Here is a 21,685-nt window from a genome sequence, read left to right on the forward strand (position 1 = left end):
ATTATGGTTTGACCATTCATACCCGAATTTTAAGGGGAATATTCAACAGTTTTCATAACTTATCATGCGTGTCATGCAAGAACTCCAATAGTCCAATTCTAATAGTTGACTGAAATTACCGTAACCCATATAAAAAAAAAAAAAAAAAAGTCTATACGTTGTTTGGAATTTCAATAAACTTTTTTCAAAAAATAAAAAATAGAAAAGAAACTTTCCATTCATACAGGTCAATTAATGTTTCTTAATTTAAAGAAGGGTGCACAAAAGAAAGAAGAGAGAACGTGCACTCGGAACTTTCTCTATTACTATTATTGTAGGCATCGCATGGGGGGAAGGGCAACTGAGGTGGGCGGCTTCTACTACATTGTACGCATTACATGTCCTCTTCGCTGTCAGAACTAAAGGACGTTTAGTTCTGCAACACTTTAGGTAAAGGACGTTTGCATCACAAAGGAAAGGATGAAAGATGAGGACTGCTCACAACGTGCTTCATGGCAAAATTTGAGTGGTTTTTGAGCAACCAGAGTAGACCATCTCTGAGTAAATTTTGGAAGCAGTAAATAATTGAGAAATATTAAATTACTAACAAAGAAAAAAAGAATAATGATGTTTCCTCAGACTTTCTTTTTCGATTCCTAAATTCTAATTAGTTCCTTGGAAAAGATGTTTGTTAATTAGTTAAGCTTCTGCTGCAGTTTCAAGGACAGAAAATTGTTAATTCAGCCCTCAACTTGTGGAAATCCATTTGCGTTGCATTTTTTAATAAAATTTTTTATTATAGCATTTTGTCCGATGAGATTTATATTAAATAAAAGACAAAAAAAAAGTAAAAGTAATTGGAAAATGTGTACAAGAAAGAGCGCAAAAGTAATTGTAAATGATGTTCAAATAAATAATCTTTTTTCCCCTATCCTCTTCATTTCTTAGTATTTGTAGCAAGTAAAACTTTGGGAAGCAAAAAAAAAATAATAATAATAAAGCTTTGGAAAGTGTAAGACATTTTTTATATTTTGTTTCTTTTGTGTGATTGTTTAAAAAGTTATTCTTATTCATCTTCGTGCATCTTTCTTTCGTCCTACAAAATTTGAAGGATTTCGAAATAATTAGTTAGACACAAAGAGTTATCACCAAGGGTTGCTAGCTTCCTATGTTCTCTAAATTTATTCTCGTTAATCTCATCTCATATATAGAAAAGTAACTTTTACCCTTTTATTACCTCACTTTCTTGGCCTTCAACCTTCCAAATAACTTTCCTTCTTTCTATTAAAACGCAGCCTTCATTCAAACACAAATTGATGAACGATTGCACATCTCACAAGGAAAATTGCAGCATGACTAAATGAGGAAAATTGCGGTATAAGCACAGTTAATATTACGTTACTAGGAATCGTACACATGCTCTGTGAACTTGACACAAAATGTAATATCCATGAGTAACTAAGATTAAGTAATTAAAAAAAAAGAAAACCAAGATGAAGTATTTTACCGTGTGTGGCAAGGTTCTTGTGTCCTTGGCTTCTCATGGAAAGTATTATTCGTAATTCTTCCGAAAATTGTAAGCCTGTCTACTGAGACAGAGATCGAAACAACAAATACCAGGCACGAAGCAATACACAAATACAGCCCTCTTTTGCTGGTAATAGTATTACACAACGACTGAGTCATTATTCATACAAACGGTTTGGTACATCGACAAGACAAGAAGTAGATCTGGCTGCAAATTTCACACTAAAATTCTGCAATAGCAGAGATAGGAGTATACAGGGCTGCGTTCTCCTCCGCCTGCTGCTTCTGCTTCAATTCATGGTAAAACAGGGTATACACCGCAAAAACGAACAGTTTCATCAGGCAGTATGGCCAAATCTTCAGAGTACTGATTGCCCCACCAACGAATGCTACTTTCTCAGCCATGGCGAGAGATGCCAAGCAAGCAAAGGTCTTATGGATCGCTGCACTGATTAATATCAAAAGCACCATTAGACCAAAACCCTTCAGCTTTTTGCCCTTCATCAGCTCATTGGCTTGGTAGATCGCCTTCAATCCAGAGAAGTTTTCTTCCAGCACGGAAACCACAAGGCTGAGCATCCACAGAGAAAAGACTCCGACATAATAGAGAGCAGCAAAAACCAGCACTGCCAAACTCAGATAATGTGTAACAGAACCTTCAGTCATGACTCCAACAACTCCGACTGTAAAGAACAACAGTGCTGCACTTGCCAAGCTGATGATAATCATCCAAATACTCGTCTTCAAAGGCCTTCTGATTTTTCCCCTCAGACCACACAACATATCCTTTAGGCCCAACTGTTTCGCAGTATGGGCTTCATATGTTGAATGCACAGAAGCTGCAACTGAAAACATCAGAACAACACACAAGAAAGCCCATTCCACGAATTTGAAAGCGAGGATAAATCGCAGATCTTTGAGAAATGGTTTGTATAAGGCCAGATCAGAATCCGTGAATGAACCATTTTTGGGCAGGGGCATGGAGTTGGCCACAAAGCTCGATAACACAGGTTCTAAAACAAGATGATCGGCAAATTTCATCAGGGAATAGTAGGAAAACATGATGAAGGTGATAAAAAGCACGAGCCTCCCATTTTTTACGGTGACCTTGAAGGCTTCCTTTAGCAAAGAAGGCTGGTATTCTCTCTTGATGTACAGCACTACTCTATTCAACTTTTTCTCCATTGGTATTCCTTTGGGAGAGTTATGGGGATATCAGATGTGTGAAGCTGTTTTATAGAGGGATAATATGATTTTAAAGGATTCAATGTGTGACTATGGTAAAGCCTTCTTAACTAAGGTAAGCCTTTTCCGATCATAAACAAAGATAAGCCTTCTGTGGTATCAGTTACCATAGTTAAAGACTTTGTTCCCATCTATTTCTTGGAGAAAAAGCTCAGGTCAACGCTGGAATTTCCGGGAGATTTGTCCAACATTAATTTCATGGAAATTGATATGTTTGTCTTTTTTGGTCCACACGGCAGCGTTTGCCAAAGGCTGTCCGTTTCAGATTACATAATTAAACAACCTTATTTGGAGGCAACTTGACTGGCTTGTAATTTGGTTTACATTTTTCTTTGAACGGAGCTTTCTAGATAACAAACTAAGAAATTGAAAACACAGTAATTAATATGATAGTGACCAATTCACAGATGATATGATACGCACAAATGACAAAACAGATCTGGGGACTGTTAATCCAAAGATGATTTTCGCGAGTAGACTTGACTCGTGGCCGTGTGTGCAATAACATGTTAAGAATCCTTTTAGGAATCATTTTGAGAAAATGAGTTAGTTTTACGTGTATGCTTTTGATTGGATATTCGTCTGAATTACACATGAGCACGAATAAAATAAAATAAAAAATAATAAGCACAGCCAAGAAGACCATTAACATCTAGTTCATTGCTGAAAGTCACATAATATTACAATATTGAGTGCTCAAAGCTCAGTAAATTGCTCCTGTCTTTTTTTTTTCCAGACTTTTGAAATTAGTTAATTAAATCTAATCCCAGATTTAACATCAAAAGCCGATAACTCTTGAGGCAAATTTGGAGACTTAACTATCCAACCCCCCCAACCCCGAAGAAAATCAAAAAGTTAGTAGGGTAGTCTCTGCTAGGCCTTAAAGAAGAAGTGCTCCTGTTATTGACACATTCACAATTTGAAGATTAGTTGTTGGTTCCTGTTTGCACAGAAAAATCTAATAATTGACCGATTCAAGGGTATGTTTAGTAACAGTCAAATGCACAACGAATGCAATTTCTTCTATTGATCTTTTCTTTTAGAAACGTTTGAATTCTCCGGTCCAATAGATCTGTAAACCTAATCCACATAGACAATGTACACCATCCTTCATGGTAATTAAGTGGCCGTTCAAACGAAGGACAATCCTCCGGTGCCTTGGAAGCATCACTGTTTGAAGATGCAAGATTGCTGAAATAGCAAGATTATTTGTTTGGACATCACATTATTTGCAAAAAGTTACTTGTTTACATCCCCAACACGTTTTTCAATTAAATTTTTTTCTTCTCAATTAACCTCATACATGACATCATAATAAATGGTAGGAGAGATTATAAGTTATTAAACCCAACCCGACAAGAAATTCGGCAAAAAGATTAAGTCAATGGATCACTGGTTGAACCAGTGATCATTAATTTAATATTTATAAATATAAATAGTAATTTTAATATAAATAAAATATACAATAAAGTGTTTTTAGATACTAATAATTGCACTTAGAAAGATATATAATGAATATATAGAAATTAATAGGAGATTTAATTTCATTTTATTGTACTTTTATATAAATAAACAATATAGTCAAGTATAAAACAAAATTATATCACTTGTTTTAAAAAATATAGCATAATTTTTTCATTATTTTACTTTTAGTTTAAAAAAAATAATTTTCTAGCACTCAAATATTGTCAGTCTAAAATTAAAAGGATTAATTGTAAAATAAAAAAGTAAACAAGTTGATTAAAAAATATTTAATTATCAAATAAAAATTAAGCAAGTGGTAAAGTCTTATGCACATTTAAATGAAGATCCAATTTATGAATCTTATTAAAAGTGTGTGTGTGTGTGTGTGTGTATATATATATATAAATTTACAATTGTAAAAAAATAAATGAATAAACTGCGTAAATTGAAAATTGGATGGATTTCCAGTTGAGCCATTGGGTCAAATGGATTTATTCGTATTTGATCAGGTCAATTCTTTGTTCGGTCAAATTAGAGACTCGGTTCAATCTGATGCCTAGGTCATTGGACCAACCAGATCAATTGCCAGTTCGAGCTAGGTTTAATAACTACGATAAGAATTTAAGATCTCTAATTTATGAAATCTCAACCTCGACATTAGACTAAAGTCGCCTTGGCCTTATGACAAGATTATGCGTTGAAACTTTTACAAATTATTTTGCTCCATAATTTAAGGTTAAATTCTATTTTGGACTCTTAGTTTTGAAGAAATATTTTTGCCTTGTATTTTCTTGGGTACAGTGTTGATAATTTTGGTTGCAAAGAATGAGTTCCAAAGAAATTATACAAATTCTGCGTATTTTTTAAGAGTCCTCCTTGCCCACATATTTTTACGCGTGACATGTATGGTTACAATCACCTGATTAAGACGTTGGATTAGCGGCATTGACATTTTGAACCAGTAGTGAATGCAGCAGCATTTGTCGTGATGACAGAAAATAGGACCATGCAGCCTGTCCGGAGAGGGAAAGTTTGACCTGATCAAATAGAATTAGTATAAATATCGCACAAGTCACGATATGCACCTTGCACCGGCTTTTTGCAGTTTAACTGACGAATCAATCAACAAACAAATACTAACCACCAGGCCACCACTGAGCCATTTAGGACTTGACAGGTTGGAGGCAAGGTTTAAATAAATAATAATAAGAAAATTACTTTTTACTTTTCTGTAATATGATACTTTACTACATATCTCTTGTGAATTAAAAATTTATATATAATTCTTTCATGATTTGAGTTAATGTATTACTATTAGTTTTTCCGTTAAAACTATCGCAATTAGTAAAAAGTCAAAATCAAACTACTAAATTTACAAATATATCGTTTTATTAACTCTTTTTTTTTCTCCAAACATAAAAAAGAAAAAATTGAAATAAAAAATAGATAAATAAGAACTAGAAAATACCATTAAAGTTTTGGTTTAAAAACCTATAATGATATATGTAGTCAAAAAATATTTGGAGTTTTTTGTTTCTTATTTATTTGTTTTATATTTCACTTCAATTTTGTTATTTTTTTATTTCCCTTTCATCTCTTTTGTATTTGGTGAAAATTAAGATTTTCTAAACCAAAGTATAAGTTTTCAAAATCATCTCTTCTCTTCCGAGAGAGAGAGAGAGAGAGAGAGAGAGAGAGAGAGAGAGAGAGAATTTGTTTTCAAATATTAAAAGTGTGAATTTGCCAAGTTTATTAGTTTGACTTGACTTTGTACTTTTGACCGCTAGTTTTAATGAAAAAACTAGTAACGATATTTTAATCCAAATTATGAGCGAGTTATATATAGGTTTTTAAACCATAGAAGGGTTACGTGATAAAGTACCAAATCACATGAGGGTAAAAGGTAATTTACCCTAAAAAAAAGGCAAAAGATAAAGAAGAAAAAGCAAGAATTAAGAAAGGGGAGAAACATTATTGGTAATTTAGCTGCAAGATCCAAATGCGTTGCTTTCACTTAATCATGATTGTCAATCTGTCAATATTTTTTAATCTTTAAAAAAAAAAAAATTTCTCTGAGTTACTAATGCTCAAAGGACAATAAAATGAAAAGGCAAAAAGTAACGTTTAACTTTTGGAGAAAGGCAAGTTTATATGTTGCAGTGGAGATTGAACAAACTAGTAATTTGAAAGCACTAAGCAATACCGTACAGTGATTCCAGAAATGGATAAGAACTACTGTTCTTTTTTTTTTTTTTTTTGGGTACGTTCACATGATGGCAACATCATTATTCAAACTGTGGTGACTAGTGAATACAAATTCATTGTTCATCCAAAATGTTGCTGTAAATTTCCCACTAAAATTGGTCAATAGCAGAGACTGGAGCATACAGATTCGCCTCCACTGGCTGCCTCTTTTTGCATTCATGGTAGAACAGGGTGAACACCACAAATAAAGACAACTTCATCAAGCAAAATGAGCAAATCTTTGCAATTTTCATTGTCGATCCAACCAATTTCACTTGGTTAGCGGGCAAGATAAAGAAGGTCAGACAGATTGCACCACTTGCAAACATCAAAAGCGTCATCAGATGATCAGAACACAACCCTGCAATCTTTTACCTTTCATGAGCTCGCTGGCTTTGTCTATTGCCTTTAGTCCAGACAAATTCTCTTCCATCACAGAAACCACAAGGCTCAGCATCCACAAAGCAGAGATGTAAATACAGTAGCACACACCAAAAATTAGCAGCGTGCAGTCAAGAACAGTCAAGAGAGGACCTTCAGTCATCACTCCTGTTACTCCAATGAATATGAATAAGAGGGCTGCACTTGCCAAGATTATTAGAATCATCAGAAGGATTGTGATCCAAGGCCTTTTGAACCTTCCCCTAGTCCCCAATAACATGTCTTTCAAGCTTGAAACTTTTGCAGTATAAGCTTCATATGTTGAGTGAACAGAAGCTGCAAGCGAAAAGGTTAACAAGAGGCTCGAGAAGAACAATGCAACCAGTTCATAAGTGAGAAAATATTGAACATCTTTGATAATGCCTTTGTATAAGATCGGCTCAGCTTTGCTAATTCTTACATCTGTGGGTACAAGCTTGGATTTGGCCACCATATCTGTTAATACAGGCGCCAGAAGTATATTATCAGCAAATCCCAACAGGGAGTAATAGGAGAACATGACAAATGTGATGAACAGCGCAAGCCTCCCATTTTTAATGGTAATCTTGATGCAATCCCTCAAAATTCCTAGGATGCCTCAGGAAGGTTGCACTTCTCTCTTGATAAAGGAGGCTAGAGTTTTTAGGTTCTCCATATCTGATTTTTCATGGGAATGCCTTGGTGACATGTAAAGCATTTATAGTCGTCATCTTTGGTTTGTGTTTTGTAATGTTTGTCTCCGAGTAGGAGTTTGATCATTTCCAAGAGAAATTCTGTCTGTCTTACTGATAATTCGAAGCAGCAAAATATCAGATTAATGGTAAAAATTGATTTAAAAATTTTACATGTTAGTTTGATGGGTTATCCAAAGCCAAAAGCTACTTGTCAAACAATAATGCTAATAAATACATGTCAAGGAGCATAACGTAAGAAGCTGAAAACAAAAGGAAGGTGGCAGAAAAATACTATCCAAAAAAATAATCCACGTTTTAGCTGTAAAAGATATTTTAATTTACTCTTTTTACAGGAGATTCATTAAATTAAAATAGAGTTGCTCTTTCAAAGTAAAGAAAGTGAAAGCATTAAAGCCTTTTTCCATAGTTCATAAGGAATGAGTTCCTGTGTTTTCATTCATCCAGCAAGTAGAAGCAACTCTTCTGGTTATAGCCTTCTGGAATTGTCCGTCCAATTTATTTCTTAAAAATTTTACCGCTCCTTAAATGTTGTCTTCAGCAATTTTCCTCTTCTTTTTTTTTTTTGACCTTTCTTGTTTTGGGGTGAATTTAGTTTCTCGGGAAAATGAGTTACGAGGGATATGCTTAAGTACCTAAACTGGCTTTTGCATCAAGAAATTGCACACGTCTACAGTTCTTAGACTTACCTGATGCAGCTATTTGAGTTATTTTCAATTTTACGGCTATTCCCCAAAGGTACATGTTATGCTAGTAGAGTCTATCCACAGTTGTCAGAAAAATGCAAAAAATGCGAGAAGTAGAACACTGAATGAATTTACTCACAGAAACAAAATACAACAGTTGACACTAAAGAAACTCGAAGGCTAGAGCTTATCCAGAGTAAGTTGTCTGAAAAAAGCAAAAATTTAATGCGAGAGGTAAAATACTGAATGAATTTACTCACTGAAACAAAATACAACATTTGACGCTCAAGAAACTTGAGGTCCTCCTAACTCCTAACTCTGTGGTAATATATCGACGAATTGTGGTACAGTTGATACTTTACTGTAGCCGAAGGTCCCATGCATTTCAAGTTCTTCACCATGGTATTTTTTACAGTGGAAGTGCAGCACAGTGCATGTCATGACCAACTGGAACATCATTTGTAAACAAGACCAGTTCAACACAAGAAGCCAAAAAACTGTCATGTGATTATTCAACCATTTTTCACCTATTATGCTCCTGAATCCTTGAAATAGTGTCAAAGAGAGCAGACTGAACCCCAAATTTAAAATGAAACCATGTAGCTTTTGTCCTTTGACCAGTTCCTCAGCTTTCTCTAAGGCCTTGATTCCATGACAATTTTCTTCAATCACAGAAATCACGAAGGCCATGAGCCAGACAACCGATGAGTAGAGACTAAAGATGCAGGCAACCCCACCAAGAAAGATTGCAAGTGGGAGGATAAAAGTCCCAGAAAACAATAACATCGGACTAGCAAGAGCTGAAACAAGGAAAAAATATCCCATTGCAAATAGTGCTGTAAAAAATCCTGTGACAAATGGCCGTTTCCACGTCCTTTCAATCTGAAGCCACAATTCCTTCAAAGAGAAGGTCTTGCCACTATACAGTTATTTGTCGCTGATAGAATAACAATTGCAGTTTCAAGGAAAACTCTGATGATAAATGTAGAAAGAACAAAAATAAACGTTGACAAGCATGATTAGCCGAAAATTTTCCATGATACCAGCAAAGATGTTGGAGCTGCTAGAGGAAAATGAGGATTGCCTGGCAAGCATATCATCTGACAAAAATAGAGAAGGGAATCTGTAGATCAAGACAGAAGCAGAGAAGAGTATCAGGGAAAGTGTGGTGATCAACGCAACAAGGTTCCCATTTTTAGGAAGAAGTTTGATGGACTCCTCCAGAATATCAGCAACAGAACTTAGAACCTAGAGAAATCCATCGCCTCCCTGGATATATTTTGTTGTTTGATTGTCTCTTGTACAAATTTTATTGCGTTGGGGTTGGGGGTGGGGAGGAAGTACCTGCTTAACAAAAAAGCAGTTTACGAGGCAATGAGCAGGAATCTCTCTGCATATCTCAACTTCTGATTTATATAATAAAAACAAAATTAAGTACAAATGTACGAAGAACGCAAAATGCCTAAATTACAAGGACAATTACAACAACAATTGATGGAAACTTCATTGCAGCCTTGCAAGTCTGAATTATGGCATATCATCAGCAAGTGGCATAGAAGATATTTCAGCATACTCTTCTGCTGCTAGAAGATCAATGGTCTCTTCACCATGGTTCTTTTTACACTCAAAATAGAGGACTGTGAACACCACAACATTTAACAACCTTAACAAACACGAGAAATTCACCAGAAACAACCAAAAGAATGTCTCATTTGCCAACCATTTGTGTCCTCTAATAACCCTGAACCCTTGAAATAGAATCACAGATAGCACGGCAAATATCGTATTCAAAATGCAACCCGGAATCGATTTTCCCTGGATGAGTTCTGTTGCTTTTTTCACTGCCTTAAACCCGTAACAATTTTCTTCCATCACTGAGATCACCATGCTCAAAGCCCAGAAGACCGATGTGTGTAAATAAATGATATTGTAGAAAACAATGCACGCTAAGTAAAAGGTAAAGAAGGCAACATGCCCAAAATACAAACTTCCAGGGCGAGCCAAAGAAAAAAGACAGTAAATGTAGCCCAAATCAAGACCTATGGTACCGTAAAATCCGACTATCAACGCCCTTTTCCAGGATCTCAGTACAAGTAAAATAAAATCCTTGGTGCTTAATGTCCTTTCAGTATATGAAATGGCAGACACCAGAATGGTTGAAATTATGGAGAAGAGGGAGATGATACAGTAGGCAAGAATCAAAGTAGCACCACCAACTTGCCAGAGGCCGAAATCTTCTTTGAGACGGGCGAGTATGGTCAAGAAATCAGCTCTATTGGTGCTGGTTAAAGGTATTAAGGACTGCCTCATGAGCATGTCGCTTAACATTGATTTGCAGGAGAAATTGAAAACCAAGAAGAAGAGGGAGGAGAAAAGAAGAGCAGGTGTAATGGTTAATGCTATGAGCTTCCCATTTTTGGGGAGAAGTTTGATTGAGTCTCGCAAAACCACCGCAGCAGAAACAAAAGGCTCTAAAACTTTCATTGCTAGCTCTCTTGAAGGTTTCAAGTTCTTTTGGGCAACTTGTAATTTGCTTTTTCTGTAAAAGTTGCACCAGATAGATGAGATATGTGAATTAAGTTGAACAAGTCCCCACTCCATGGACGCTTGAGAGTTGGCACATGGCTTGATCCCGGAAAGGGCCAACACTCGCTTTCGTACTAAAAGTCCATGATACGAATTGAGAGAGCCTAGTCACGATAAAGAATAGAAGAATAGTAATCAGAATAAAAAAAGTCTTTAATTGCAAAGTATTTTACATGAAAAAAAGGAAAAATAAAAAAGGATTTCTGTCACCTGGTCTACTCAGCCCACAATTGCTGACAATCTTAGGTTAAGATTTCGAACTTGCCCGAAGAGTTTTCTTTAATAAATGAGCGTGATGTAGTATATGTTGTAATTATTAGTTGCCGCATGCAGTTAAAGATTGTAGACAATAAGAACTTTTCCTGCAAATTCATATTGACTTGGCCTTATTTCTGTAGTATAGTTACAATAGTAAAAAAGTGATTCTATTTTCCACCCTTCAACTATATTTAAATTTTCATTTTGATCCTTAAATTTTAAAGTAGGACGCGTGCCTCACATTAAGATAGTTAGAAACTAAAGTGAGAACCCAAGTATAATTGAAAAGCACTGAGCTAAGCTCAGTGGCCACCATCAGGGTAGGGGGTTCAAACTCCACCTGCAGCAATAAAAATTCAAGGATGGCGTCATAGCACCTCCTTGATTTAGTCAGATCTACATACTTACTTGTCAGGAAAAAAAAAAAGTATAATTGAAAGGTGTCAAGTGAAATTAACCCTAGTAAAAAATTTTTCGTTCATAAGCCATTGAACACTTTTCAATAAATTAAACAAACTCTACTTCGTGATGCGATATCTAGAGGCTTTTTTTTTTTTTTTTGATGGTTTGGTTTACGCAATTGGTTTTGCTCAAGTTGAGGAGATTGAATTTTCTTAGAACTAAACAACGTACAAGAAAATGTGTCATTTTTCTACCGTCGCGGTTGAGCTTGAGGATTATGAATAATTACAAACACTATCCCAAAATCTATTTGTCAAGCTGAAAAGGCTATGTAGGCTTTCCTGTTTCCTGAAACAAGTACCACGTTAATTGAAAAGGATAACTGGACATATAGCAATAAATTCCATAGCAGATTGAATCAAAATGAGTGAAGCACAAGAAATAAACAAGGGCTTCCATAGTACAACAGCAGAGATGCAACATGTGAAATGTCAACAAAAAGCTTCTGCTTTTGGTCCTTTAATTGTATCTGCATCCTATCTTCATAGATGTATCTAGTAGTCAAGAAACATATAATAAGCAGTCGGCAATGTTATGGCCATGACATGGTCAGCAGGCACCTGACTAAAGATATTTTATTTGCTGTGTTTCTTACGGTATACTCAGCGGTCAAGGCAGAAACAGTCATAATTGTTGACATATTTTAAATCAAGCAACATTGGAAAATTTATTTAGTAGATTTAGAAATATATTTTTTTATTTGGTAACCATGTTAATAGAAACCAGTTACCAAGCAAGGAGCAGAACTTTCTGTCCTCAACTACTTAATTGCATCATAAAAGCAAGGAAATGTAAAAATCAACAAGGGATGTCTAAATGACAAAGATAATATCTGACATAAAATTACAACAACAGCAGATGAAATCTAGGTTGCAATTCATCTAGTTGCAAGTCTTGTTCATGTCATGCTTGTATTTATGGCATACCAACATCAGCAAGAGGCGTGGAAGATATTTTAGTATACTCAACTTCCCCTTGTAGTTCAATCTCTTCACCATGGTTCTTCTTGCACTGGAAATATAGGACCGTATACCCCACAAATTGTAAGAGTCTTAATAAACGCGAGACATTCACAAGAAACAATCCGAAAATTGTCTGATTCACTAGCCATTTGTGCCCTCTAATAATCCTGAATCCTTGAAATACAACCACAGAGAGCAGAGCAAACATCATATTCAGAACGAATCCCTGAATCTTCATTCCCTGAATCAGATCCCCCGCTTTTCCCAGTGCCTGAATCCCGTAACAATCTTCTTCAATCACCGAAGTCACTATGCCCAAAATCCAGGGGATCGATAAGTACAGATAAACGATCGAGGCAGCAATTCCCACCAAGTACATGGTGAAGAAGACCTCCTCCATGGAATTACTAAAGAACATCATGACAGGGCTAGCCACAAACAGAACCAAAAATACATAGCCAATATCAAGAAGAGTTGTGTAAAACCCAGTGATCAACGGCCTTTTCCAGGATCTAAGTACTAGGAGAGCGAAATCCTTGCTGCTTAATGTCCTCTCAGTATGCGAAATGGTGGATACTAGAACTGTTGCAATTATCGACAGGAGGGAGATGATACAGTAGCCAAGAATGAAAGTAAGATCAACAACCAGCATAAGGCCGAAATCTTCTTTGAGATGGGCGAGAATGCTGGAGAATTCTGCGCTGTTGGCGCTGGTAAGAGGTAACATAGACTCCCTCATGAGCATATCGCGAAGTAATGATTTGTAGGAGAAGTTGAAAACCAAGAAGAAGAGGGAGGAAAAGAGGAGAGTTGGTACAATTGTTAAGGCTACGAGCTTCCCATTCTTCGGAAGAAGTTTAATTGACTCTTGCAAAACCATCACAGCAGCACCAATTGGCTGTAAAAACTCCATTGCTGGTTCTCTTCCAAGGACTAAATTTTCTTGACAAACTCTGCTTAGCTTTTGTGACTTGCAAGACATAAACAACTCTTTCGTCTTCTGGCCGTCTTCTGGCTTTGGGATGGTATATTATATACTACTACCAAATTCAAGTAGAATAAGTCCTCCCGCAATGGTTGAGACTTTTTTCGCGGAAAGGGAGTTTAAGATCCACACTCGGTTTTATAAGACCGGTGACAACTACGGAGGGAAGACTTGGTGTGATAGAGAATAGGTAAACAGAGCCAGAAAGTCTACACAAAACATTAATATTCGTCGATAAAAGATTGAAATCTTTCATCTCGTTCTATTTGTTTGGGATAACAAATACTTGGGAAAATAATTATTAACTTTTGATCTCTCATCTATTTTGAGTCTTAAATTAGTCCCTCAATAATAAAAAAGTGTCTAATTTTGATACTTCAGTCCATTTTCACCATCAAATCTGTCAAAATTTTGCCCCTATATCTAGTGTAAATGGTTTTTTAAACATGAGCTGATACGCATACCAAAGATTTGCTATTATCAAGTATTTGTACTTTGCTGGTACCAAAGAGTGATAGAAATTTTTTTTGCCTATTTGCAGCAAAAGAGTGCAAAGTTCAGCAAGTGCTAAAAATTGCAAAACCCACATTTTAGATTGATAGTCGGTTACAACAGGGTAAAGGTCAAGATTGTGCCAAAACCATAGAAGGAGAATTCAATGCTCTGTTTCAAGAGGATATAGAATAATTTCAAAAACCTCCCCTTAGAGTTCTAACAGTTTCACCGAGTTCCCCAAAGCTTTTCAATATTACACCCCCTATGTTTTTTTCCAAGTAAAATTGCAAAACTTTATTGATAGAGAGCTGAAACATATGCAAAGTAGCATATACTACAACCCCACCGTTGACATAACAAAACATTATATATGTATAATGAATACCCTAAAATGGCATTATGTTTTTTACCAGAAAAATAAAATAAAAGAAAAACCCATACCCACCAACATTGAACTTCCCTTCCAGGCTTCCACCACCCAAAGCTACTTCCGTCTCTTACCCTTTTCTCTTCCTTTCTTCATTTTGCCCTCCCCCTAATGGTGGTACAAATTTCAATGGGCGTTGAAGTAGCTAGCTCAATGGTCAGTAGCACGCTGAGGCACAAGGATTAAATCAGCTCATGTCATCTCATTTACAAGCTGAGCTATCAAGAATGCCCTGTTTCATTCCAATTTCACACAAGATGCACAAATGTTTGATGATTTTTCCTCTCCAACATGTATTAGGTACGTAGAAAAGTCAGCCTACTGTATGATTCGAGACATTATGCACATCTTACAATCTGGAAACATAATGTTCACCACAGCCAGAAGTTCGTCTCACTTCCAGGTTCCAGCCACTCAGTTGGCCGCAAGATGCTGCCTGGGAAAATTAGTCTAAATTCAGCAACCACCGTCAACAAAATAACACACCATACCATGCAGCAAGAACAGGCATAAACTACTCTAGTACTCTTGCCTCCTCAAATATTATCAAGAGGTGATCCGGTGATTATTTCTGAACTCTGGAGAACAAATTATTATCACCAATTTGTCATTCAAAATAAACCATCATTAGCAACCTTTGCTGACACTCCCAGTTCCGTTTCTCTGCTTCGCTGAGTCACTTGCACTTCCCTGTCACCCTAAGGGCACCAATTTATGGTCGACAATTTTTAAGCTCCCACTAGATTGGGACTTCATTTTTAATAAACTACATGATGCCAAAACAGTACTTAGAACATAGTAATTAAAAGTACTTGATCTAACCAACACCTAGAATACAAACTAACCACAGAATATTCGAAGCACCTCCGGACCTACTGTCAGATAATGACATGAGCCACTGGAACAGAAAAGGGACCAGAATTCAGTTCATTCATATGGTCAATTTTGGTGTTAATTGTAATAAACCTCTCGGTTTAACACTTTAACCTCCTTTACCTAAAATTGATCAAATACAAAATTTTTTTTTGTACCTTCAATAAATTGCAAGAGTTGTAAAACACTAAAAGCATTTAATCAAGCTCAGAACGTGTACTGATATACCTAAATGGCCAAAACAAGAAGGAGTTATTTAAAATCAAATTGATCAAACTATCCTCCAGAGAAGTATTTAGATACAAAGCTAAACATAACAAGAGTAGATCTTAAGAAAAAAAAAACACTATGCTAAGTTGCTAACTAAAATTACCCACTTAAGCAGCTCAGCAAAAAGCCTCTCTAATATATTTCTTCTTCACGTACCTTAATTATTTCCTTCATTAAAATCCAAAATCCCAGCATTGCCATCTTCAGGCCCCAACAGGCCACCAAAACTTCCCGTCATCATCACTGTCTCTTGACCTAGAAGCCCCTGAATGGAGCTGAACCCGGGTTCGACAAACAGGGCAGTTGGGCTTTTTCGTAAGCCAATTATCCACACAATTCAGGTGAAATAAATGGTTACAATCCGGCAGCTTCCGGCTAAGCTCTCCCTCCTTGAAACTCTCCAAGCAAATTGCACAATCCATTGTGGTCTGTTCTGATGCAGAGTAGTTAAGGTGCGGGAGGAGGTCATAGAGGTCTTGCTCTTGCATGGAATATAATGAGGAGCTGCGGGAAAAAGATCGGCGGGTTTGCCGGCGTCGGCGGTGGCGGTGGCGGTGGACCACTGCGGTCGTGAGGAGGATGTGAAGGAGGACCAGGGCAGCGAAGCCTACAAAGATCAGTAACAAAGACAGGATGAATGTCATGATGATCCATTTGAGGAAGAGAAAAAGGAGCTTTCTTGGGGCCGAATCTATCTTTCGTTTTGGACTTTGATGCAATTGACGAGGTGGCGCCGCTGGTGATTGAGGGTCGTTCTGGCCATGTTCACGGGGGTGCCGGTGGTAGTTTCCTGAGATTTCTTGGATGATTGGCATGTGGTGTTGGAATTTGTGAATTCCTAAATTCAAGATTTTAGAAATTCAGAACAAATAAAGTACGTGACACTTCATATATTTGTTGGTGCATAAATATGGAGGAGGAGAAAGGGAAACGGAGGTTTTTTAAATGGAATGAGAAGTGAGATGAGAAGAAAAGAGTTGGAATCTTGAGATTAGTCAAGAGCAAAGGCCCTGTCGGTTTGTTTTGGGGGTTTTTTAGGCATTTTCTTTGTTCTTAGATAGGGGTTTTTTTATTCCTTAAATTGGTGTGTAACAAGGTACAACCAGTAAGGAACGAAGTACTATTTGATCTGCAGTGGACAAAGCATGGTAGGGTGTACAATTGTTTGGTCAAAAAGGTCCAAGACTTGTTTGGTTTAGGATTATTAATAATCATGGGATTCCGGACTAATCAGTCCATTAGATTGATTCCGCAAATCTTTAATAATATCTTTACCCCACTAATACAAAGTTGATTTGAGCCTTAAGGTCATTCATGTGCTTTGCTGTGAAAGTTATCAGGGCACCAATTGTACTTTTCCAGATAGGATGGCAAAATTGAAGAGCTTTCCAGGCGTTCAATCTGAGGTCGTCAATAGTTCCATTCTTTGCAATTCATCAATTCGTAATAGTTCCATTCTTTACTGTGATTTGTAAAAATGGTAACTTGTCACCACAGGCAATTGAAAATCAGCTTCACATGCGAACCACCAAAAAAAGGAAAAAGAAAAAGTATGGTTCATTACTCATTCATTGCCTCTTAATGATGAAATTCTTGAATTTATTAGCAGAATCAATTGGCGAACTAGTAAGCCTATCAGCTTCGCATGAGAACCACGTAGTCACGCACAAAAAAAAAAAAAGGGTATTGCTCATTTCTCTCATTCATTACCTCTTAATGATGAAATTTCGAGAATCAGTTGAGCTGTAAATCTTGAATTTATTATCAGAAGCAATCGGCAAAAAAACTAATAAGCCTTTTGTTTAGTTTCAACATACATCAATGAATTTGTTTTTTTTTTTTTTTTTTTTTGTGGTTTTTGGTTTTTGGCCATATTATCCCCCACCCCTTTTAATACTATCAAGTTTCAACGAACTGTATGGCAGTTCCAGCTTCTCAGGCCTAAAATTGTTGAAGTTTGTTTTTCTTTCTTTCTTTGTTGTTTTTTCATCAGACGCTTGTCGGATTTGATGAACACGGTTCGAGAAAATGTTTGCCAAGCAAACACTCCACTAGTACGCTGATTCGTCGCTGCTGGTTTCTTTAACTGAGGCGTCAAGTTGCAGCCCGCTGTTTCCTGGTTGCCAGGGATATGGATGGGGATGAGGATGGAGCATTCACGAGAATGCGGAAAAGACATCTGCGGGATTGGAATAAATACGTACACATGGTAACAGTAGTAGGTTCCTTGTTTCTTTCCTCCCTTTCATTGCCGTCGCAGGTCCCGAAGTTGTGGATGTGATAGCTAATTTGTCTGTTTACCGGATAGAAAATTTGCATGTCCACTAGAAGAAATTTAACGTTCATACAAAAGACACTCGGAGAGAGCATGGTAGTATTCCAATTTTTCACATGATGTAGATTTTGTTTCATTATCAGAAAATTGAACTTTTGTACTAATTCAAGAAAAAAAAACAAAAGAACGAAAAATGACTATTATTTTGGGATTGAGAGAGACAGTTCATTTCGAAATGGAAGGCGAGTTTATGGTATTAAAAAAAAAAAATGCTCAAGTAAACGTGGCGGTTTACGGTCACGTTTACATCGAATATGTAGTATGTTTAATAGTTGTATTTTTTTTTGAGATAAAATAAAAGCTAGTATTATCAATAAACTGATCATCAATCATATAAACTAATGACGGAAAATATATAAAACATGACATACAAACCTATAACTATTATAGTTTTGTTTTGTCATCTATTGTATACTATAACTTTTCTTCCATCATAATATATTTTCAATTTTTCATAACTCTATAGCTCACATAGTGGAGCACATAAACCTAGTCCATCTAGCCCGTGTAAATGGTTACTATTGTATATTCTTGGTTCAAAAAGTTGCCATCATTCTTTCTTGGACGTACGTGATATATATGATACAACATTTGATTTCAAACAAATTGCGTTCGTTCTTTTCAAGGATGGATATTTTAATCAAACAAATATCGGGTTTACTTAGACCTCGGACATCTTGTGTTTGACGTTTATGCATGAAAAAGAGATGCTTCAATGTCGTGTCATGGTCAATTTAGTCCTCCACCCAGTGAAAGCGGGAGTGAGAAAAATAGGAAATGTTATCCTTCCATTGTTTATGTTATCTTAGTTGGACGTGAAGCTGAATATGAATCCACTACTCCAAGATGATCTCACAAACTCGCAGCTCACAAGGGTTCAAGTTTGCTTTTCCTGAGGTTTCGTCAGATGATTATTAATTTTGTCCTTAAATACCGTCGGGCTTCATTTTTTAATCCGTTTGTCATGGAAGTTGAAGGGTGTTTGATTTGATGTCCTAACTTCAAGCCCAATCGAAAGTTGTTGGGTCAGCTTCCGCCTGAAATCTATCTACGCTTTAAATGGAGTTGGCTGAAATGTTCTTGTCCTAATATATAACAACAATTACTGCAAAAAGATATGCAACGTCTCTGGCTTAAAACAAAGCTTACCATCGCCTTCCCCAAGAATGACTTCTTTGTTCAAAAATTAGGAATATATCATGGAGTAGGGATCCAGATCTATAGGCGTGTATAAACCATTGATAGCATTTTAATATAAATCAATCTTTGAATTTAATCTTAATCTCATTCAAAGACTTTAGATATACCTATGCCATGAAAAGTGAACACTTAATAGGTTGTAATTTTATCATTTATTTTATTATTAATTTTTCCTATTACCTAATATGATGTGAATTAATTATTAGATTCTACTCACTTTTCTTAATTTACATTTATTTCAGGGAGTAGAACAAAAATATCATAATCAAGGCCAATTTGACAGTCATCGAGAAAGAGTTTAAATAACAGACAATTAATGGCATTCTTAGAACAAGAAGATGCAAGACCTTTTTGATAATTTTGACCGAAGACAACAACTAAAAAAGGGAAAAGAAAACAAACCTTGGGGGGGGGGCGTCCAGAGGCTTCGTCCTCTCCGCAAGGGGGCCGCTGCACAGGAGCCAAGCATTAGAGTAGCTTTGTTTTTTTTCTTTTCTTAGCTTTTGGTAGTAGTTCTCTCGTTGGTGATGACAAGAAAAAACAATAGACTCCCTTTAGCTTTCTTTGACTTTTTTCTTTCGTCTTTTGTGGTTGCCCCCTGCGCATGTCAGGAGGAATGAAGCATCAACCTTTGACTTTTCCTTTTGTAGCTTTTGATTGTTTTTCTTCCTTCGCATGATCAGACAACTCTTGTTTCAATTTTGCGTGGGCTTTGTTCACCAAGAATGAACTAATTTTCTTTGTCTAGTCAAGGAGCAATGGAGGCTTTGATTCGCCTAAAAATTGTGAGATCGATTTAATTTTATCTTTTTTTTTATTTATTGGTATTTGCATATCCCTTGATTGCAGTGTTCATGATTATTTACTTAATTGATTGTCTTGAATCCAGATAATTATTTAACTTGATAATCTATTGTGAATTAAGGCATTAAATCCGTAATTGTTTAATTGCCTTGAAATAGTGACAACTGGCACGATTAGATTCGTGTCAGGGAGATACGCGGGTTAATCTGAAATAACCCTGATAGTGCGTTATTTGGTTAGAATAGGGCTCCTCTAATATGTAAGACAATTGAAAAATTAAATCTTACGGGCGTACCTAAGGTTATTTCTCAATTAGAGTAGTGGTTAATGGGCGTACCTTAATCACTGATACAGTAAAGAGGAGTTGACTGTCATCGCTTGTTGGCAGTTATAACCTATTTATTAATAAATAATTGGAATTGCTTGTGCATCGATGATCAATTAGGTGAACCATTGCTGAAGTTATTTCTTGGCTAGATCCTTAATTATCACTCATTTGATTTTAGTAAATTGTTATTTAATTTCTAGTTGGCTGTTTTATTTTTATTATTTTACTTTTAGTTGAATTGGTTAAATTGTCACCCCTGATATAAAAACACCCCCTTGTCACTGTAAATTTGAAAAGAAACAATTACTCCCAATCCCTGTGGATTCGACCCTGCTCACCGCTATCTACAGAAATCACTTTTAGTTTGAGCAGGTTTTTATTATTGCGCAGGTTGACAATCTGTCAATTTTTGGCGCCGTTGTCGGGGACTGATGCCAGATTAATTTGTTTCTTTTTTAGTTCATCTTGTCTTCATTTTTTTTATTTATTTTTCTTTTTTTTTTTTATAGTTTATGGCTGCTAACATTCCGTATTTTGATGATAGACTGGACTTTATTCCTGAATGGGGTTATAAGACTCGTGTTTTTTCTCATGATCAATGCCTGTTGCAAATTGTGAAAATTATTTTGTCTCAGGTTATTCAACCGACCCATGCCCCGCATTTCAAGATAATCTAAGTGCCCCAATCGATACCTTTGGAGATTCCTCACCTTAATATAAAACGTGGTATGATCCTTATTCAAACGGATATGATCAAGAATGGTGGGACAATTTCAATTTTAATTATGCGACCGTGCCAATGAATTTTCAACAGCAAGAGTCTCAACAACCATCATCCGTGTCAGGTATGTCTCTTGAAGAGATGATGGAATTACTAGCTGCTAATGCATATCAAATTCAGCAGGAGACACAAGCGATGGCGAATCAAGTTCAACTATTGACATCCAGGATGGTGGATCAAATACATCTTTTGTCATCCAAGATAACGCGATTAGCTTCTCACCTTGAAGAATTGCCCTCACATACTAATATCAACCTTGAAAAAGGTAAGAGTGCAATTATCCAGTAAAATGACATGAAACTGTAAGAGTTTCAAGGAAACGGATCTAAAAATGCAGTTGAAAAGGAAGCTGAAGTGCAAGAAATGAGACCCCAGTATCAACTCGTTCAAGTGAATGAATCCAGTGAACAATCTCCAAATACGGTGACATCTCCTCCAGTCCTTAATCAATATTCTCCTAACTCTTATTCTTCGATTCCTGTTAATGAAATTGACTTTATTATACCAGAAAATTTTGAATTTCATGACAGGAATAAATTAAGAATAGTGATGGCAAGATATCTTGGACCAATAAATGCACGTGAGGGAGGAGTGAATGGAGAATGCAAATTATCGTTGATTTGTTTGACGCCATTTACTAGTCCATGGAAGCCTGTTGATAG

General features: G+C 36.2%; 2 protein-coding genes across 3 annotated transcripts; both read right to left on the reverse strand.

Moving 5' to 3' along the window:
* Positions 1-1,728: 1,728 nt before the first annotated feature.
* On the reverse strand, positions 1,729-2,691 carry LOC113692945 (uncharacterized). The gene has a single exon (XM_027211545.1). It carries the CDS (start codon positions 2,689-2,691, stop codon positions 1,729-1,731), a length of 963 nt encoding a protein of 320 aa, XP_027067346.1.
* A 6,941-nt stretch (positions 2,692-9,632) lies between these two features.
* LOC113693947 (uncharacterized) lies at positions 9,633-16,683 on the reverse strand. 2 transcript variants are annotated; one of them, XM_072052958.1, is made up of 2 exons: positions 15,732-16,683; positions 9,633-14,868 (listed from the first exon to the last, which is right to left on the reverse strand). In XM_072052958.1, the coding sequence occupies exon 2, from the start codon at positions 10,856-10,858 to the stop codon at positions 9,785-9,787; it is 1,074 nt and encodes a 357-aa protein (XP_071909059.1). In that variant the 5' UTR covers positions 10,859-14,868; positions 15,732-16,683; the 3' UTR covers positions 9,633-9,784. The 2 variants fall into 2 exon arrangements, with proteins under 2 accessions (XP_071909059.1, XP_027068541.1); XM_027212740.2 differs by having other exon boundaries at positions 15,732-16,663.
* Between the last annotated feature and the right edge of the window lie 5,002 nt (positions 16,684-21,685).

Source organism: Coffea arabica, chromosome 6c (assembly GCF_036785885.1).
Source record: "Coffea arabica cultivar ET-39 chromosome 6c, Coffea Arabica ET-39 HiFi, whole genome shotgun sequence".
In the NCBI taxonomy this organism is placed as follows: domain Eukaryota; kingdom Viridiplantae; phylum Streptophyta; class Magnoliopsida; order Gentianales; family Rubiaceae; genus Coffea; species Coffea arabica.